This window comes from Erythrolamprus reginae, chromosome 7 (assembly GCF_031021105.1).
Source record: "Erythrolamprus reginae isolate rEryReg1 chromosome 7, rEryReg1.hap1, whole genome shotgun sequence".
NCBI lineage: Eukaryota > Metazoa > Chordata > Lepidosauria > Squamata > Dipsadidae > Erythrolamprus > Erythrolamprus reginae.
In genome coordinates, this window is record NC_091956.1 from 14,010,602 (window position 1) to 14,028,653 (window position 18,052).

At 42.6% G+C, this 18,052-nt stretch overlaps 1 protein-coding gene across 1 annotated transcript in view; it reads right to left on the reverse strand.

Moving 5' to 3' along the window:
• The window catches only part of SLC30A9 (solute carrier family 30 member 9), a 37,610-nt gene that overhangs the window by 9,738 nt on the left and 9,820 nt on the right, over positions 1-18,052 (reverse strand). The window contains 12 exon segments of the mRNA XM_070757025.1: positions 1,673-1,744; positions 1,938-1,977; positions 2,775-2,910; positions 4,530-4,585; positions 7,893-7,995; positions 9,143-9,210; positions 10,112-10,170; positions 11,124-11,206; positions 12,982-13,074; positions 14,242-14,326; positions 14,329-14,340; positions 17,020-17,073. Coding sequence (XP_070613126.1) covers positions 1,673-1,744; positions 1,938-1,977; positions 2,775-2,910; positions 4,530-4,585; positions 7,893-7,995; positions 9,143-9,210; positions 10,112-10,170; positions 11,124-11,206; positions 12,982-13,074; positions 14,242-14,326; positions 14,329-14,340; positions 17,020-17,073 — 861 coding nt within the window.

An 18,052-nucleotide genomic window follows, 5' to 3' on the forward strand; every position in this document is an offset into this window, starting at 1 on the left:
CACCGTTATTAAGTGAGTCAGGCGTCCCCATTGACTTTGCTTGTCGGAAGATCATAAAAGGGAAAATGACATAAACAACGGTCGTAAGTATGAACCAATTGCCAAGCATTCCGAATTTTGGTCATACGGGCATGGAGAAGATACAAAGGTTGTTAACTGTGGAAAATGGTTGTTAAGTCGCTTTTTTTCATTCCCACTGAAACTTTGGACGGTCACTAAATAAAACGTTGTAACTTGAGGACCACCTGTACCTAAATTATTATTAAAGTACATTAAAAAAAGAGAGAGAAATGTGCAGGAATATGTTATCAGTCTGTTAAATATAAGAAGAATTAGGATTAGACTCACTAAGGTTAAAAGGGAGAAAGAGGAAGTACGAGGGTACTTCAATGCAATTATTTATTTTTAAAGAAATTTATTGAACAGATTTGCACAAACACTTAAAATTCTCCAAAATACTATCCTTGGGCCTCTACACATTTTTTCCAGCGACTCTGCAATGACTGGTACGGGCCCTGGAAGGCATCTTCGGGGACCTCTCCCAAGGTCTTCATCACAGCTGATTGGATCTCTTCTATGGATGAAAAACGCGCCTTGCTACAACGCGCTACAAGTCCACCAGTTCCTGGCCAAACACCAGGTGCCAACGCTACCCCACCCCCTCTATAGTCCTGACGTCGCCCCAGCAGACTTCTTTTTGTTCCCAGCCCTGAAAGGAATCCGTTTTTCATCCATAGCAGAGATTCAATCAGTTGTGACGAAGACCTTGCGAGAGGTCCCCAAAGACGCCTTCCAGAGCACGTACCAGTCATGGCAGAAGGAAAAGATGTGTAGAGGTCCAAGGACAGTACTTTCAAGAATTTTAAGTGTTTGTGCAAATCTGTTCAATAAATTACTTTTTTTAAAAAAAATGCATTACTTTTGGAACGCACCCTGTATGTGCCTTGTAACCTTACTTTCTAGATAACCCTCGTAGAAAGGGAAGGAAAAAGAGAAGGAGTGAAGGGAAGTAGGGAGGGGGATAGAAGTTAGAAGGGGGAGATGGAGATAGAGAGTGGGGACTGTAAAGAAAAGAAGAAAAACATACTGATGAATAACAGCATAAAATAGGATATTGATTCATGATCGATTGGATAAAAATGTATAATTATGTGTGTTATTGATATGTTTTAAGGTATATGCATTGATGTATATACAGTGTTCCTTCGATTTTCGCGGGTTCGAACTTCGCGAAAAGTCTATACCACGGTTTTTCAAAAATGTTAATTAAAAAATACTTTGAGGTTTTTTCCCCATATACCACGGTTTTTCCCGCCCGATGACGTCATATGTCATCGCCAAACTTTTATCCAGCTTTAATAAATATTTTTTTAAATAAACTTTAATAAATAAACATGGTGAGTAAATGGTTGCTAAGGGAATGGGAAATTGCAATTTAGGGGTTTAAAGTGTTAAGGGAAGGCTTGTGATACTGTCCATAGCCAAAAATAGTGCGTTTACTTCCACATTTCTACTTTGCGGAAATTCAACTTTCGCGGGCAGCCTTGGAACGCATCCCCCGCGGAAATTGAGGGAACATTGTATATGGAAACTGTGGAGAAAAAAAACTTTTACAAAACAAAAACAAAGAAATGTGGCCGAGACAATTCCTGTGTTATTAAAATCTACATACCGTACTGGTAGAAGGTGAGACCTTTGCCTCGAGCACTCCTTCGGATTTCGTTGATGGCTACCAGAAGCGTAGCTGCAACAACATCAACACAATTATTTCATTAAAGGAGACGACCGGGTGTGTGTGTGTATTTGTCTCACATTCCCCCCCCTTCACAGATTTTTATTTTTAAAAAACAATTTAGAAACCTGTAAAGGACTTAATTTGTCTAAATAATTGCTGCATACTTGTAACATTTGACTTTTTTTTTCTGAAGGTGACCTACCTCCTTCTGAGACCAAAGATCCTGCTAAAATAAAGTAAGCCTGAAAAGAAGAGATAGGAGAAAGAAATTAGATGTTAATAATAGTAATAACAATAACAACATCAATGACATTTGTGACACGTTTTTAAATGTTCACTTGACTTGAGTTTCATGTTCAATGAATAAAAGAGATAATTATAATTTCATTTTTGTTGTCCATTGGTTAAAAAAAAGAAATTACTTTAAAATTATACATCAAGAAAAATGTCCAACTAAAACAACGTGTAAAACCAGTAAATCACGACATGAATAATCATAATACCAAATTGAAACGATAAAATGTAAACATCGATTGACACAAATTTTGAACTACAAAGAAACTGAATGAACAAACTCATAAATCACTGATAAATGATGGCACTAGCAACTACGTCAAATACATATGGATAAAACTTCAGGAAAATCTATACCATCTATATGCTTAAACCACAGGCTGCAAAACATAGAAGCCCCAGCTCCAACGCTGGCCCCCACACTCTTCTTACTACTCTTTTTTTGCTCTATCCTTCTATTCGTCCTCCTCTTGTATTTCTTTCCCTTTTTTCTAAATCCCTTTCCCTTTCTTTCCCTCTCCTTCCCCAATCACGCATGATATATAAATAAACTATAATTGCTAGAATGTACATTATATATATTCCCTTTACTTTTTGTACCATGTTTTTAATGTATGTAACCAATAAACATATTTTTTTTTTAAAAAAAAAGATTTAAAGGGGGTGGGTGGGACGCGCTGGAGAATTTCATGGCCTTCGGACAGAAGACATCCAGCTAAAACAATATTTCGAACACAAAACGTACCCAGAGAAGGGATTCCATTGGCTGAGGATTCAGTAACCCTATAATCCCGTGATACCAAGAGAGACCGGCCCCCATCATGAAAATGCCAACGCCGCTAATTAGGGATGCGATGTAGCGCATGTTGGTGAAGCCGTACCTGAAAGGATGTGAAGGGGGGGGGGGGGAGAGAAAGACATGGCTGTGACTAAGGAAGGAAAAACGGAAATGTCGGAGAGCAGAAGGCAGCACCATTGAGATTGGCTTTGGAAATCCATTCGGAGTGAACGAGGAGGAAGATCTTTGAAGCAAATCTGGGCTCGGGAAATGCAAGGATTAAAAGCAATAGCACTTAAAGGTCCATGGCAAACTGTTGGCAGAGACAGCATATTTCCCCCCAACAATCTGGGTCCTCATTTTACCAGCCTCAGAAGGAAGGAAGGCAGGGTCCACCTTGAGCCAGTTAGGATTGAACTGCCTGCAATTATGCAGTCTAACTACTGGGAGGGAGGGAGGGAGGGAGGGAGGGAGGGAGGGAGGGAGGGAGGGAGGGAGGGAAGGAAGGAAGGAAGGAAGGAAGGAAGGAGAAGGAGGGAGGGGCAGGGAGAAGGGAGGGACGGAGAAAGAAGGAAGGAAGGAGGCAGGGAGGGAGAAGGAGGGAGAAGGAAGAAAGGAAGCAAGCAAGAGGGAGGGGCAGGGAGGGAGGAGGGAGGAGGAGGAAGGAAGGAAGGAAGGAAGGAAGGAAGGAGAACGATGGAGGGGCAGGGAGAAGGGAGGGACGGAGAAAGAAGGAAGGAAGGAAGGAGGCAGGGAGGGAGAAGGAGGAGGGAGGGAGGGAGGGAGGGAGGAAGGAAGGAAGGAAGGAAGGAAGGAAGGAAGGAAGGAAGGAAGGAAGGAAGGAAGGAAGGAAGCAGGGCTGAATCAATCTTAGCAGGTTAGGATAAAACTTCAGGCAGTGGGAATGTACAGCCTAAAATTTTGCATTCTAACCACTGTGCCACCATGGCTCATCTGCATTTTGCTCCTTATCAATGCAATCTTACACCCAGCAGGATTTTCCCTTAATTTTGTTCGATCTTAAATCAGATTAATCATCTCCCTCTAGTCTGAAATGGTGTTTTCATCCCTGGGTGGATTTTATTATATTTATTGAATTTAGATGGCCTCCCCCTATCTCATCCGGGACCACTCTAGGCTGCTTATAAACTAGTAACAGGTAGTCCTTGTCTTATGACCCCCAAAGGACCCCAACATTTCAGTTGCTAAGCAAGACATCTGTTGAGTGAGTTTTGCTCCATTTTACAACTCTTCCTGCAAGGTTGTTAAGTGAATCACTGCAATTGAGAAGGTAGTAACCGGGCAGTTAAGTGAATCTGGCTCCCCCTGTTGACTTTCTTTTGTCAGAAGGTCGCAATAAGGGGAATTTCCTGATCCCGGAGATCCCTTCTCCCTCCCTGCCTCCTTCCTTCCTTCTCCGTCCCTCCCTTCTCCCTGCCCCTCCCTCCTTCTCCCTCCTTGCTTGCTTCCTTCCTTGCTTCCTCCTCCTTCTCCCTCCCTGCCTCCTTCCTTCCTTCTTTCTCCGTCCCTCCCTTCTGCATTAATGCTGCAACCATTACTGAATCTTTATTTTCCCAAACTGTGAAGTTATTTCACTGAATTTGGCTAGAATGAAAATGAAAAAGACAGATTTGGGCAATGGTTCTTTCTTTTCCCCCCACCACCACCCGAAACAAAACAATATCCGAACAAGAGGAAAAGAAAAGGGTTCAAAATCCTTACGGATGGCTTTGGTCAGGTATCCTCACCGACTGGCTGATCCCCAAGGCGAGCAAGGCCTGTAAAGGTGAAAAGAAAATGAAAAAAAAATGAAACAGAAACATAGAAGATTGACGGCATATAAAGACCTCCTGGTCCATCTAGTCTGCCCTTATACTATTTCCTGTATTTTATCTTAGGATGTGTTGTGCTTAGCTCTGGCCCTGCTCCTGCCCCAAGGACTGTGGATGTGGGGGAGACATCCACATGCTGCAGGCCTGTTTTGCCCCCCGCTGGAATCTGCTGATGAAGGCTCCTCTGACCAAGAAGACAGGAGTGACAGGGAGGAGGAGAGTGTGGCAGACAGCTCAGAAGGAGACCAATTATCTAGCTCCTCCTTGGATTCAGAACAAGAGTTAATGATACAGCCACGCATGCGGAGAGCGATGCATAGGCAACAACAACTGAGAGATTATCAAAGAAAATGAGGCCACCTGTGGTTGGGTGGGGCTGTGGTAATTAGTGAGGCTGCTATAAATAGCAGCCTGTGGGTTTGGCCATTGTGGAGGATTATCTGATAGTTGTGTTTCGTGACTGCTTTACTGACTTTGACCTTTTGTGTGCTGATTTTCCCCCGCTTTGAAACTAAACCAGGGCAAAGTGTGTTTCACTTTGTGAAAGAAGAAGGACTGTGAATTGCCTCACAGCTGCAATCTAAGTATCACAGAACTGACAAGGGACTTGTACAAATTACCAGTTTGTTTGGAGATGAGTGCTCTTTGCTATACCAAAAGAGGGCTTGGTTTAAGTGAATTTTCATTATAAAGAACATTGTTTTGAATTTTCAAACGTGTGTGTGTGTCTGAAATTTGTACCTGTGAATTTTTGGGAGGATTCTACCAGAGAGCCCGACAGAACAGGATGGATACAGGTTTATCCAAGGCATGTTTAAATTCAGTTCTTGTAAATTTACCAACTACGTCTGCTGGAAGTTTGTTCCAAGCATCTACTACACTTTCAGTCAAATATTTTCTCACGTTGCTTCTGATCTTTCCCCCAACTAACCTCAGATTGTGTCCCCTTGTTCTTGTGTTCACTTTCCTGTTAAAAACACTTCCCTCCTGAACATTATTTAATCCTTACACATATTTAAATGTTTCGATCATGTCCCCCCTTTCCTTCCTGTCCCCCAGACTATACAGATTGAATTTATTAAGTCTTTCCTGAGAAGTTTTATGATTAAGATCTTACACCATTTTTATAGCTCGTCTTTGGACCCGTTCAATTTTATCAATATCTTTTTGTAGGTGAAGTCTCCAGAACTGGACACAGTATTATTCCAAATGTGGTCTCACCAGCGCTTTATACAGCGGGATCACAATCTCCCTCTTCCTGCTTGTTATACCTCTAGCTATGCAGCCAAGCATTCGACTTGCTTTCTCTACCGCCTGACTGCACTGTTCACCCATTTTGAGACTGTCAGAAATCACTACCCCTAAATCCTTCTCTTCTGAAGTTTTTGCTAACACATACCTTTTACTATGCAACTCCTCTTGCCTTCTCAACAATGTCCTATAGAGAGGGGCTATCCACTGACTTTCCACTCTAATGTCTTCCTCATCCTCTGACTGGGACCACTCCTCCATTGTCATATCAGCCCCCTCTAGTGGTTCCTCAGGCTGAACTCTGGTCACTTTCTCCCTCACTCTTGCTCTCTGCTTCAGCTGCCAACCCCCCTGGCCCAGGGTATCCAGAGGGACCTGGCTCACCCTCCTCAGAATCTGACATGACCTGAAGTGGACAAGGAGCACTCACAACAGAATGATGCAATTAACTTTGGCGGATCCTCGCAAATGATAGCAATAGCAATTGCATTTAGACTTATATACCGCTTAGAAACATAGAAACATAGAAGACTGACGGCAGAAAAAGACCTTATGGTCCATCTAGTCTGCCCTTATACTATTTCCTGTATTTTATCTTAGGATGGATATATGTTTATCCCAGGCATGTTTAAATTCAGTTACTGTGGATTTATCTACCACGTCTGCTGGAAGTTTATTCCAAGGATCTACTACTCTTTCAGTAAAATAATATTTTCTCATGTTGCTTTTCATCTTTCCCCCAACTTTCCTCCGAGTCTGCGGAGAGGGGCGGCATACAAATCTAAATAATAAATAAATAAATAAATAAATAAATAAATAAATAAATAAATAAATAAATAAATAACTTCAGATTGTGTCCCCTTGTTCTTGTGTTCACTTTCCTATTAAAAACACTTCCCTCCTGGACCTTATTTAACCCTTTAACATACTTAAATGTTTCGATCATTTCCCCCCTTTTCCTTCTGTCCTCCAGACTATACAGATTGAGTTCATGAAGTCTTTCCTGATACGTTTTATGCTTAAGACCTTCCACCATTCTTGTAGCCCGTCTTTGGACCCGTTCACAGTGCTTTAAAGCCCTCTCTAAGCAATTTACAGAATCAGCCTCTTGCCCACAACAATCTGGGTCCTCATTTGACCCACCTTGGAAGGACGGACGGCTGAGTCAACCCTGAGCCGCTGGTGAGATTCAATCTGCTAAACTGCTGGCAGCCGGTGAGTAGCAGAAGTACCTTGCAGTACTGCACTCTAACCACTGCGTCACCGAGGTTCTTTTCCCTGTGTGTTTTTCGACGTACAATGTTGCCTTCCGCATTGGAGGGCATGCGCTGAAAAAACCCTGGAACCCTGATTGTGGGTGTAATAATGATGGTCCCTTAGTGGGGTAATGATTAGGGGACTAAAAACCAAGACTTATGAAGAAGGATTGCTGGAAGTGGGCATGGATAGCCTAGAGAAAAGAAGGGCCAGAGAGGACGTGATAGCAGTCTACAGGTACTTGAGGGGTTGCCACGAAGGGGAGGGGGTCATGCTGTTTTTTCCAGGGCATCGTTGGGCCAGACAAGGAACAATGTTTGGAAGTTGACTAAGGAGAGATTCAATCTCAAAATAAGGAAGAACTTCCTGACGGTCAGAGTGATCAACCACTGAAACGGCCTGCCAGAGAAGGTTGTGAACTCCCCAACTCTGGACATTTTCAAGAGGAGATTGGACTGGGGTGCTGTAGGATTTCCTGCTTAAGCAGGGGGTTGGATTTGATGACCTGCAAGGTCCCTTTCAACTCTAATAATATATAAAATAAAATAAATAAAATAAAATAAAACACCTGTGGGGAAAACCCACCAACTCATGCTCCACTTTTTCAACCCTGAGCTACAGGTAAATCCTCTTCTGTGTTGTGTTACCAAGTCCAATAGCTTGGGCAAATCAAATCCCTCGCTGCATGGCGTCAACTCCTTGAGGGGCACCCACAAAAAAAAGCCCTGCCAACTTTGCTACTTACTTGATTGCAAGTATCTGTTAAGGAATGTACGGCTTCGGAGAACATGCTGGCAGAACCCGTGTAAACCCAGGCAAGGAGCTTGAAGAAAAAATTCAAGCCATTTCTGTGGAAGGAGGAGAAACTTAGCGTCACAGGGAGATAATGACACATTCACAATTTGGTTTTTTGGGGGGACTTGTATTAAGGGTTTTTTCTAATGTCGCAGCCCCTTAATACAGTTCCTCATGTTGTGGTGACCCCCAACCATAATCTAGCGCCAATTCTCCCAACAGAGGTTGAAGCTGATTGGTAGGAAGGTCAGAGGGACGCCCCCACTGTAAACGCCTGATTGGTCGGATTGTAAAAATACAACAGTGATGGCGAACCTATGGCACGGGTGTCACAAGTGGCACAGGGAGCCATATCTGCCAGCACGGAAGCTGTTGCCCTAGTTGTGCTCCAACATGCATGTGTATGCCGACCAGCTGATTGTAAAAATATGTTCCAAGGCGCCAGAATAGAAGCTTCATCTCAGGGACCGCCTTCTGCTGCATGAATCCCAGCGACCAGTTAGGTCCCACAGAGTGGGTCTTCTCCGGGTCCCACAGAGTGGGTCTTCTAGGTCCCACAGAGTGGGTCTTCTCCGGGTCCCGTCAACGAAACAATGTTGCTTGGGGGGACCCAGGGGAAGAGCCTTCTCTGTGGCGGCCCCAGCCCTCTGGAACCAATTCCCCCCAGAGATTAGAATTGCCCCCACCCTCCTTGCCTTTCGTAAGCTCCTCAAAACCCACCTCTGCCGTCAGGCATGGGGGAACTGAGATATTCCTTCCCCCTAGGCCTTTAGAATTTTATGCATGGTATGTCTGTATGTATGTTTGGTTTTATAATAAGGGTTTTTAACTGTTTTAATATTGGATTGTTATATGCTGTTTTTATTACTGTTGTTAGCCGCCCTGACTCTACGGAGAGGGGCGGCATACAAATCCAATAAATGAATGAATGAATGAATGAATGAATGAATGAATGAATGAATAAATAAATAACACCAGGAGAAATTTGTCTTTCCCCCCATGGTCTTAGGCGAGCCCTGTGAAACGGTCGTGTGACCCCCAAAGGGATCCCGACCCCCAGGTTGAGAACCGCTGCGATACAGCATTACCCATTTTGGACAACACAATAAAACACAGCATTGAGCTGTGTCAGATTAAGCTTTGCAGCATCTATGTTTAAGAGGCATACACGCCTAAAGAGAAATGCAAAATAAAACTTACATGCAAATAGCAACCATCACCACTTTTCCTGGACCGCTCAGAAACATAGCTGAGGCACGGGACCGTGGCTGAATTAAAAGACAGAAGCACGCAGTTTAAGAGAAAGTACACGCTTCCCTGTGCGTGTTTCATAAACAGTGCAATGGTTTTACAAGTATGATTTCGGATATTGCCTATTTTAAGCAATTGAGTGTCTGTTGATTAGCACTTAGAATAAAATCTATATATCTATGTCTATGTCTGTCTGTCTGTCTATCTTTTCGTTGGTTTATGGAATTCACTTCCAGAAGAGGTCGTGACAGCTGTCAGCCTTGATAGCTTCAAGACAGGATTAGACAGATTCATGGATGCCAAGTATATTGGTGGTTATTGAAACAGATGTCCATGCGCCGCCTCTATGTTGGTTGAGGCAGGCAGGATTCCCTTGAGTACCATTTGTTGGGGGCTGAGGGAAGGGAGGGTTTTGCCTTCTCTTTCTGGTCAAGATCCCCACGTACAATTGGTGGGCCCCTGTGTGACACAGAAAGCTGGACTCGATGGGCTTTGGCCTGATTCAGCATGGCTCTTATGTTCTTATCTATCTATCTATCTATCTATCTATCTATCTATCTATCTATCTATCTATCTATCTATCCATCCATCCATCCATCCATCCACCTATCCTGCATTTAGCCACTGCATTTAGCCACTGAGATCATTTAAATTGAAAATAATTGAGAATAATGCATTTCATTTGGCCAAGAAGATAAGAGTCCTAGGAACTTTGAAAGTATGATAGCAGGAGGGAGGGGCCAACTTTTGCCAAATAGGCAAAGAAAAAACAGAGGTGATTATTTGTACTTAGACAATAGATTTCACACCCAGTAAAGAGACAGTAAAAATTATTAAAGGGCAGTTAATGGTTATATCACTAATGGCACTTAAAAAATAGGCCAGGAATAGGCTTAAAAAAAATAAAATAAAATTCACCTTAGTTTCTCCTTGGAAATTTCGGTATTCTCTCAACAACTTCTGGCTTCTAAATAATTCTGTAAAAAGGAAAAGATGGAAGAAATAATATGGATAGCTGGTGGTATTGTCAAGGAAGCTGGAAATTAAAAATATTTACTGATCTGAAAAGTGACCGCTGTTAAAGATATTTAAACTTTAAATGTCTTTAATAAAGGAGAGCCATGAATTTGTGTAACTGAGCCAGGATGGTGCAGTGGTTAGAGGGCAGCCCTATCTGCTAGCTGTAGTTCAGCAGTTCAAATCTCACCACCGGCTCAAGATTGAATCAGTCTTCCATCCTTCCGAGGTGGGTAAAATGAGGACCCAGATTGTTGGGGGCCATTTATCTGTACTTACTTGGCTTAGGTTTATATATATATACCCATACCTGCTATCTTGGATATGTTTGACAAATAAATATAATAAATAAAAATAAACAAGTAATACAGTGATACCTCATCTTACAAATGCCTCGTCATACAAACTTTTCGAGATACAAACCCGGGGTTTAAGATTTTTTTGCCTCTTCTTACAAACTATTTTCACCTTACAAACCCACCGCCGCCGCTTGGATGCCCTGCCTCCAGCGAAGCACCCATTTTTGCGCTGCTGGGATCCCCAAGGCTCCCCTCCATGGGAAACCCCACCACCAGACTTCCATGTTTTTGTGATGCTGCAGGGGAATCCCAGAAGGTGAATCCCAGTAGCGCAAAACGGGTGCTTCGCTGGCAACGGAAGTCCAGAGGTGGGGTTTCCCATGGAGGGGAGCCTCAGGAGAATCCTAGCAGCACAAAAATGGGTACTTCAGCTGGCAAAAGGGGTGAATTTTGGGCTTGCACGCATTAATCGCTTTTCCATTGATTCCTATGGGAAAGATTGTTTCGTCTTACAAACTTTTCACCTTAAGAACCTCGTCCTGGAACCAATTAAGTTTGTAAGACGAGGTATCACTGTACTATGAAGTGCTTCCGGAAGTGTGCTTTACACTTACTTTCCATGTATTCCCTTTCGGCTTCTATGCGCCTTTTTCTCTCTCGTGCAAGAGCTTCGGGGCTTCCCCAGACTTCTATAGACCTGTTTCACAAAGTGGGGGGAAAGACAAAGATATGATTTGCCAACACTTTTGACCATGAAAAAACAAGTGAGCTCTCTCAGAGTTGAAATATGTAGGTGCAGAAGACATTTACCTGAGCTAACAAAATAGGATGTTAACCAAGCTAAGCTAAGGAAAGAGGAGCCTGCTAAATTTTGAAAGAATACTCTTTCTAAATCAAGCTCACATTAGCATGCAACATGCTGCTGCCTGGAATGGTAGGTTTGGGGGCTCTTGCAATTTATCTGGATCACAGCAGATTTAACACGACTCAATCCTCAATATTTTCCCCTGGATATCTTCATTAAGACAGCAAGAATCAAGGACTGGAGAAGCACAATCTGCTGTAAAACAACATTCATTCATTCATTCATTCATTCATTCGATTTGTATGCCGCCCTTCTCCGAGGACTCGGGGCAGCTAACAATATATAACAATACAATGCAACGGCAAATCTAATTACATTTAAAATTACAATCTAAAAATCCAATATTTAAAAACAATCATACCAGTTCAGTCATACAACAGATATCTCATTTTCTTGGCCAGGGGGCTGAGAGAGACCTAATTGCCCCAAGCCTGGGGACATAGGTGGGTCTTAAGACTCTTACAGAAGGCAAGGAAGATGGAGGCAGTGCGAAACCCAGGGGGAGATGATTCCAGAGGGTTGGGGCCCCCACAGAGAAGGCTCTTCCCCTAGGCCCCACCAAGTGACATTGTCTGGCGAAGGTCGACTCTGTGGGACCTAACCGGTCGCTAGGATTCATACGGCAGAAGGCGGTTCCGCAAGTAATCTGGCCCGATGCCATGTAGGGCTTTGTAGGTCATTACCAACATTTTGAATTGTGTCCGGAAACCAATGGGCAACCAATGCAGTCCGCGGAGTGTTGGAGAAATATGGGCATGCCTAGGGAGGCCCATGACCGCTCTCGTGGCTGCATTTTGCACGATTTGAAGTTTCCAAACACTCTTTAGAGGTAGCCCCATGTAGAGAGCATTGCAGTAGTCAAACCTCGAGGTGATAAGGGCATGAGCAACTGTGAGCAGAGACTAGCAGTTCACATCACTGTGAACGTGAGCCGTGCTGTCTCTTAAGTGCACCATGTTGGGGGGGAAAGAGAAATACAAAAAGCGTTGCTTAGGTGGTTTAATCGGAATGCTTTGGCAATGCTTTTATTCCCTACTATTTTTAAGATTCTTGTCTAATCTGATGATTGGTTAGAGTCCAGTGGTTCTCAACCTGGGGGTCGAATGACCGTTTCTCAGGGGTCGCCTAAGACCATGTTAAAAGACAATTTTTCCACGGTGTTAGGAACTAAAGCTTCTATTCTGGCACCTTGGAACCTATTTTTACAATCCGACCAATCAGGCGTTTAGAGTGGGGATGTCCCTCTGACCTTCCTGCCAATCAGCTTAACGCTCTTTTGGGAGAATTGGCGCTAGACTTATGGTTGGGGGGTCACCACAATATGAGGAACTATATTAAGGAGTCGCGGCATTAGAAAGGTTGAGAACCACTGGGTTAGACGGTTGGGCAAACACAAATGAAACGTTGCCCATTCTCACTAAGCCACAAGTGTGTTTGTGTGTGTGGGGGAACCCAGTCAACGCTAAACTCTGATTTTATTGCCACAACTAAATGAGTCAAAACTGATGGGAGTTAAAACAGTTAATGAGCAAATGGTGTGCACTCTACAGGAAAGCATTACAAATGAAAATCTCTACTCAAGATAACCTTTTCGAAGATGCTCTTACTTAGCTTCCACTTCCGATCTCAAAAACACAGTGAAAGCTTCTGTATCGTCATGAGGGCTTCGTCGTTTGATTTTTCTAAGCTGGTCAAGATCACTGTCGAAGGAGACAGGGGGGGAAAAATATTGAAAGAGGAAAAAGCAAAAATTATAAAAATGACCCAAGCTCATCATCTGGAAGGGGTATCCATTTGCCAGGATAGAAACATAGAAGTCTGACGGCAGAAAAAGACCTCATAGTCCATCTAGTCTGCCCTTATACTATTTTCTGTATTTTATCTTAGGATGGATATATGGTTAGGTTTAGGTTTAGGTTTATTGGATTTATATGCCGCCCCTCTCCGCAAACTCGGGGCGGCTCACAACAATAATAAAAAATAGTACAGTACATAATACCAAATCCAATGTTTATCCCAGGCATGTTTAAATTCAGTTACTGTGGATTTATCTACCACATCTGCTGGAAGTTTGTTCCAAGGATCTACTACTCTTTCAGTAAAATAATATTTTCTCATGTTGCTTTTGATCTTTCCCCCAACTAACTTCAGATTGTGTCCCCTTGTTCTTGTGTTCACTTTCCTATTAAAAACACTTCCCTCCTGGACCTTATTTAACCCTTTAACATATTTAAATGTTTCGATCATGTCCCCCCCTTTTCCTTCTGTCCTCCAGACTATACAGATTGAGTTCATGAAGTCTTTCCTGATAGGTTTTATGCTTAAGACCTTCCTCCATTCTTGTAGCCCATCTTTGGACCCGTTCAATTCTGTCAATATCTTTTTGTAGGTGAGGTCTCCAGAACTGAACACAGCATTCCAAATGTGGTCTCACCAGCACTCTATATAGCGGGATCATAATCTCCCTCTCCCTGCTTGTTATACCTCTAGCTATGCAGCCAAGCATCCTACTTGCTTTCCCTACCACCTGACTGCACTGTTCATCCATTTTGAGACTGTCAGAAATCACTACCCCTAAATCCTTTTCTTCTGAGGATCCCAGCCTGCAGTACTGGATTCTAACCACTGCGTTACTGTGCCTCTAGGTACGAAACAAACAATGAGTAGGGGGACAAACTGTTCTTGTGAAAATGTGTTGAGTACCAAATGCGACTGAGTTTTGCAGCAGTTGAGTACCAAGGCACCACAGAATTTGGGGCCTCTTTGTTGGTGGTATTTTTTCACCACCCCACTCGTCCTTTGTAAAGCTGTAAACTTTGAAAAAACACTATCTGGTTCAAATTTAAGATCTGAGAGATGACAGGTACCTGGACTTAAGGCAAAATTCACTTATTGCTCTCACGCCAGTGATGAAGTTATTCTTTGTGTACTTTGGTCCATATTCTCTTTTTTAAGCACAGCTTTCACTGGAAAAGAGAAGGGGAAAAGCATTACACTCAGAGGGTTTCTTGGAAGATACAAGTCGGAAGTCAACTTACAATTGGCTTAGTGACCGTTCAAAGTTACAACAGCTGTCAAGCAGGTGCAGAAGTTGGTGATAAATCAACGGCTTGCCACACTATCTGTAGAAGGCCTGATGTTTATGGGAACTTGGGAGGGGGGATTTTCAGGAGGGAACAGATGCAGCCACCAAACATTCTTTTGAGGGGTTCAAGGCCATCCTATGCCCACCCACCTGGGTGGAAGCGGAAGGAGGACTGGCCACACTAGCGCAATCTGAGTGGGAAACGTGACAAGTTTGTGGGTGGGGGGGGATAAAGGATGTGAACTTTCAGCTTAGTGGGAAACTCAGATTCAGGTTTCCAGTGTAGGTGCCAGGATGTTCTAAATTCCAATAAATCGGGACCTTTGAGGAGCACTTTTGACTTGGACTCTAATTTAGCATGGATGTTACCAGGAACCTTGACAATGGCACTGAAAAAAAGTCATTTATGACCACTGTTCAAACTTAACGATCATTGCAGCATCTTTATGGTCAGGGGATTTACATTCAGATGTTTGACAACCGACACACATTTATGAGGGTTGCAGTGTCCTGGAGTCACATGATCCCGCTTTGCATCCCGCTTCTGACAAGCAAAGTTCATGGGGGAAACCATGATTCACTTAACCACCATGTTGTCACGCTGAATATTGACAGCCCCAGAGACATTTAGTAATTAAATAGTTAACTGTGTGTTTTCTTTAAGATCCACCTATTATGATGTAACATCCTGCCACATCATCATACCTTATATCCTTCTTTATGCTCTATTATTTATTTAATTTATTTATTTATTTTGTCCAATACACAATGAAGGTTTTAGTGGGTATATATCTATATACACATAATAAAATACATGATGAAGGTTATAGAGGAGATACTCATAGTAAAATATATCTAAGAAATAATAGAAAGAAGATAAAGTAATAGAACATATCAATGAAAGAATAGAAGAAGAGATACAGGAATAGAAGAAAGGTATAGGAGATATAGGAGAGCAATAGGACAGGGGACGGAAGGCACTCTAGTGCACTTGTACTCGCCCCTTACTGACCTCTTAGGAATCTGGATAGGTCAACTGTAGATAATCTAAGGGTAAAGTGTTGGGGGTTTGGGGATGACACTATGGAGTCCGGTAATGAGTTCCACGCTTCGACAACTCGGTTACTGGAGTCATATTTTTTATAGTCAAGTTTGGAGCGGTTAATATTAAGTTTAAATCTGTTGTGTGCTCTTGTGTTGTTGTGGTTGAAGCTGAAGTAGTCGCCGACAGGCAGGACGTTGCAGCATATGATTTTGTGGGCAATACTTAGATCTGTTGTTCTTTTATTCTCCATTCCTGTTCTAACCTCCATCATGTGAAGATGTATTTTTTTACTTTGTCCCTTGTGACATATTTGTTTTGAACTTTTATAATAAAAAGAAATCTTGCTTTGAGAACAAATGACTGGGCTCTCAGTCCATCACCTCCGCGATGGATTAGTGTTCAAACAGACATTAATCATTCACATCGTGACATGGCAGCAGAGGATGGTTAATCTTCTTAAATCCTCAACAAAATGTTTCACTTAGCAAAAGAAATTTTGGGCTCAATTATGGTTGCATGACAAAGACTCCTTGTAATAATGAAGTGCTTTTCAAATAGTGGGCGCCCCCTCATGGGGGTCACAGGCAATGCTAGAAGGGGCGTGTATGACCCCAGGGAACATGCATAGTCCCTCTCGATTGATTCCCCTGAACGGGGAGCGTTTTCCCAGTTGCCCACTGCTCCGAGCCTGGAAGAGGAGACGGCAGGTGTGGCACAGCAGCTGCGTGGGCGCTTGTTGTTTTCAGCGAGTGCTGCGGTAGCCATGAACGGCGTGGCGAACCTGCTGCCGGACAAGGAGGAGCATCCTCTGCAGCTGGGCGAAAGATTCGAACGGCACCCTAAAGCCTCCTTCCACACTGTTTGCTGTGAGTCTCCGGCAGAGGCAGCACTTATGGGACAGGCCGGCAATCCCAAAACATCGGCTGGATGAAGCTGGCCTGGCCCCGTGTCAAAAGAGGCCCCTAACCACGGTAGCCAATGCCTGCCTAACCGGAAACAAGCTCCACTGAGTTCAGTGTCAGTTACTCCCAGTCAATTGAGTAGAGCAGCCTTCCCCAGCCAATAGTTTGCCTGCAGTTTATAAGATGTAAAATAATAAATATTAACACTAAACCTCCACTGGGGGCCCGGATTTGGGGCTCCCAAAATATCTACTTCTTCCTGGGGGGGGGGGGGGGGCATAACAGAAAATAATTGAGAAGCACTGCAATAATGTAACACATTTTCACCTACTGGATTAAGCCACCAACATTTATTCTAATTTGTCACAGAGATTAGATGCCATCTGGTTGTAATACTGTACTTTAAAAGTGAATGACAAACCAAAAGCAGTTTCTAAGTCAGCAGAGAAGTGGGAATGAGCATTTATTACCAATCAAGGATGGATTTACTTATTAAATTGGATTCGGAGGTTGAATGCCCTTGTGGGTAAATACAGATTTGGTAGCTTTATCAAAAAGGGATTCTAAGACCGACTTAAACATCTATACATGCCCAAAGAACGACATCAATTACCTTTTACTTGAATTGGTTGCTGTGGGAAAGGAATCTGGTTGATAGCGTCTCGGGCTGAAAAAAATAAAAGACATAGGCATCTTGCTGTGTTTGCGTCGTTAGAATAAAATAGAAAGATGTTTGGACAGCTTTTGACTGGCAAATGAAATGGATATTGGGAGAAAGAAATTTCAATTTTCTACATAAATCTTCCAATGATTTCTTTCCCTCTCTCACCTCGCTATTATGCAATCCAAATTTTAACCATTCACTTCCCACCAAAAATATTGTAAGGACACACACAACCCCCCCCAATTTTTTTTTTATGGGTTGTACACTGTTCAAAAAAATAAAGGGAACACTCAAAAAGAACACATCCTAGATCTGAATGAATGAAATATTCTCATTGAATACTTTGTTCTGTACAAAATTGAATGTGCACAACAGCATGTGAAATTGACTGTCAATCAGTGTTGCTTCCTAAGTGGACAGTTTGATTTCACAGAAGTTTAATTTACTTGGAGTTATATTGTGTTGTTTAAGAGTTCCCTTTATTTTTTGAGCAGTATAGTATTTTGCCATTGCCAGAAAGAAATGAAATGAAAATTATTTTTAGCTCTGAAATATTCTTTTGCATTCTAGGGCCCAATTCACTCCAAGATAAAAACTAGACAATATCACTGATTGTACTAAGAGTAAAATGTATTACAGATACATGATCATACATCTTTAATTAGCAACCTCAACAATACTGTATTGAGTTACGACCACAGCCAACAAAGCTACCCTACTGTTGCTTTACTGGACAGCTCCCCTATATCCGCTACCGGTAAATTGAAATTAATTCCACTAAATTAAAGACATCAGAATTTGCCTTCTGGATGGAAGATTTTGGCAAGAAAGTCTCTTTCTGTTAATAAAAAGCATGCATGAATTAGGTTTTTTTTTTTAAAAACCCACAACTTTAAAACAAGAATTTCCCCTTGAAGTTGGGTGGAGAAGGCAACAAAATCAGCATATTCTTTTCCATTAAATAAGCTAAACAGAACAGACT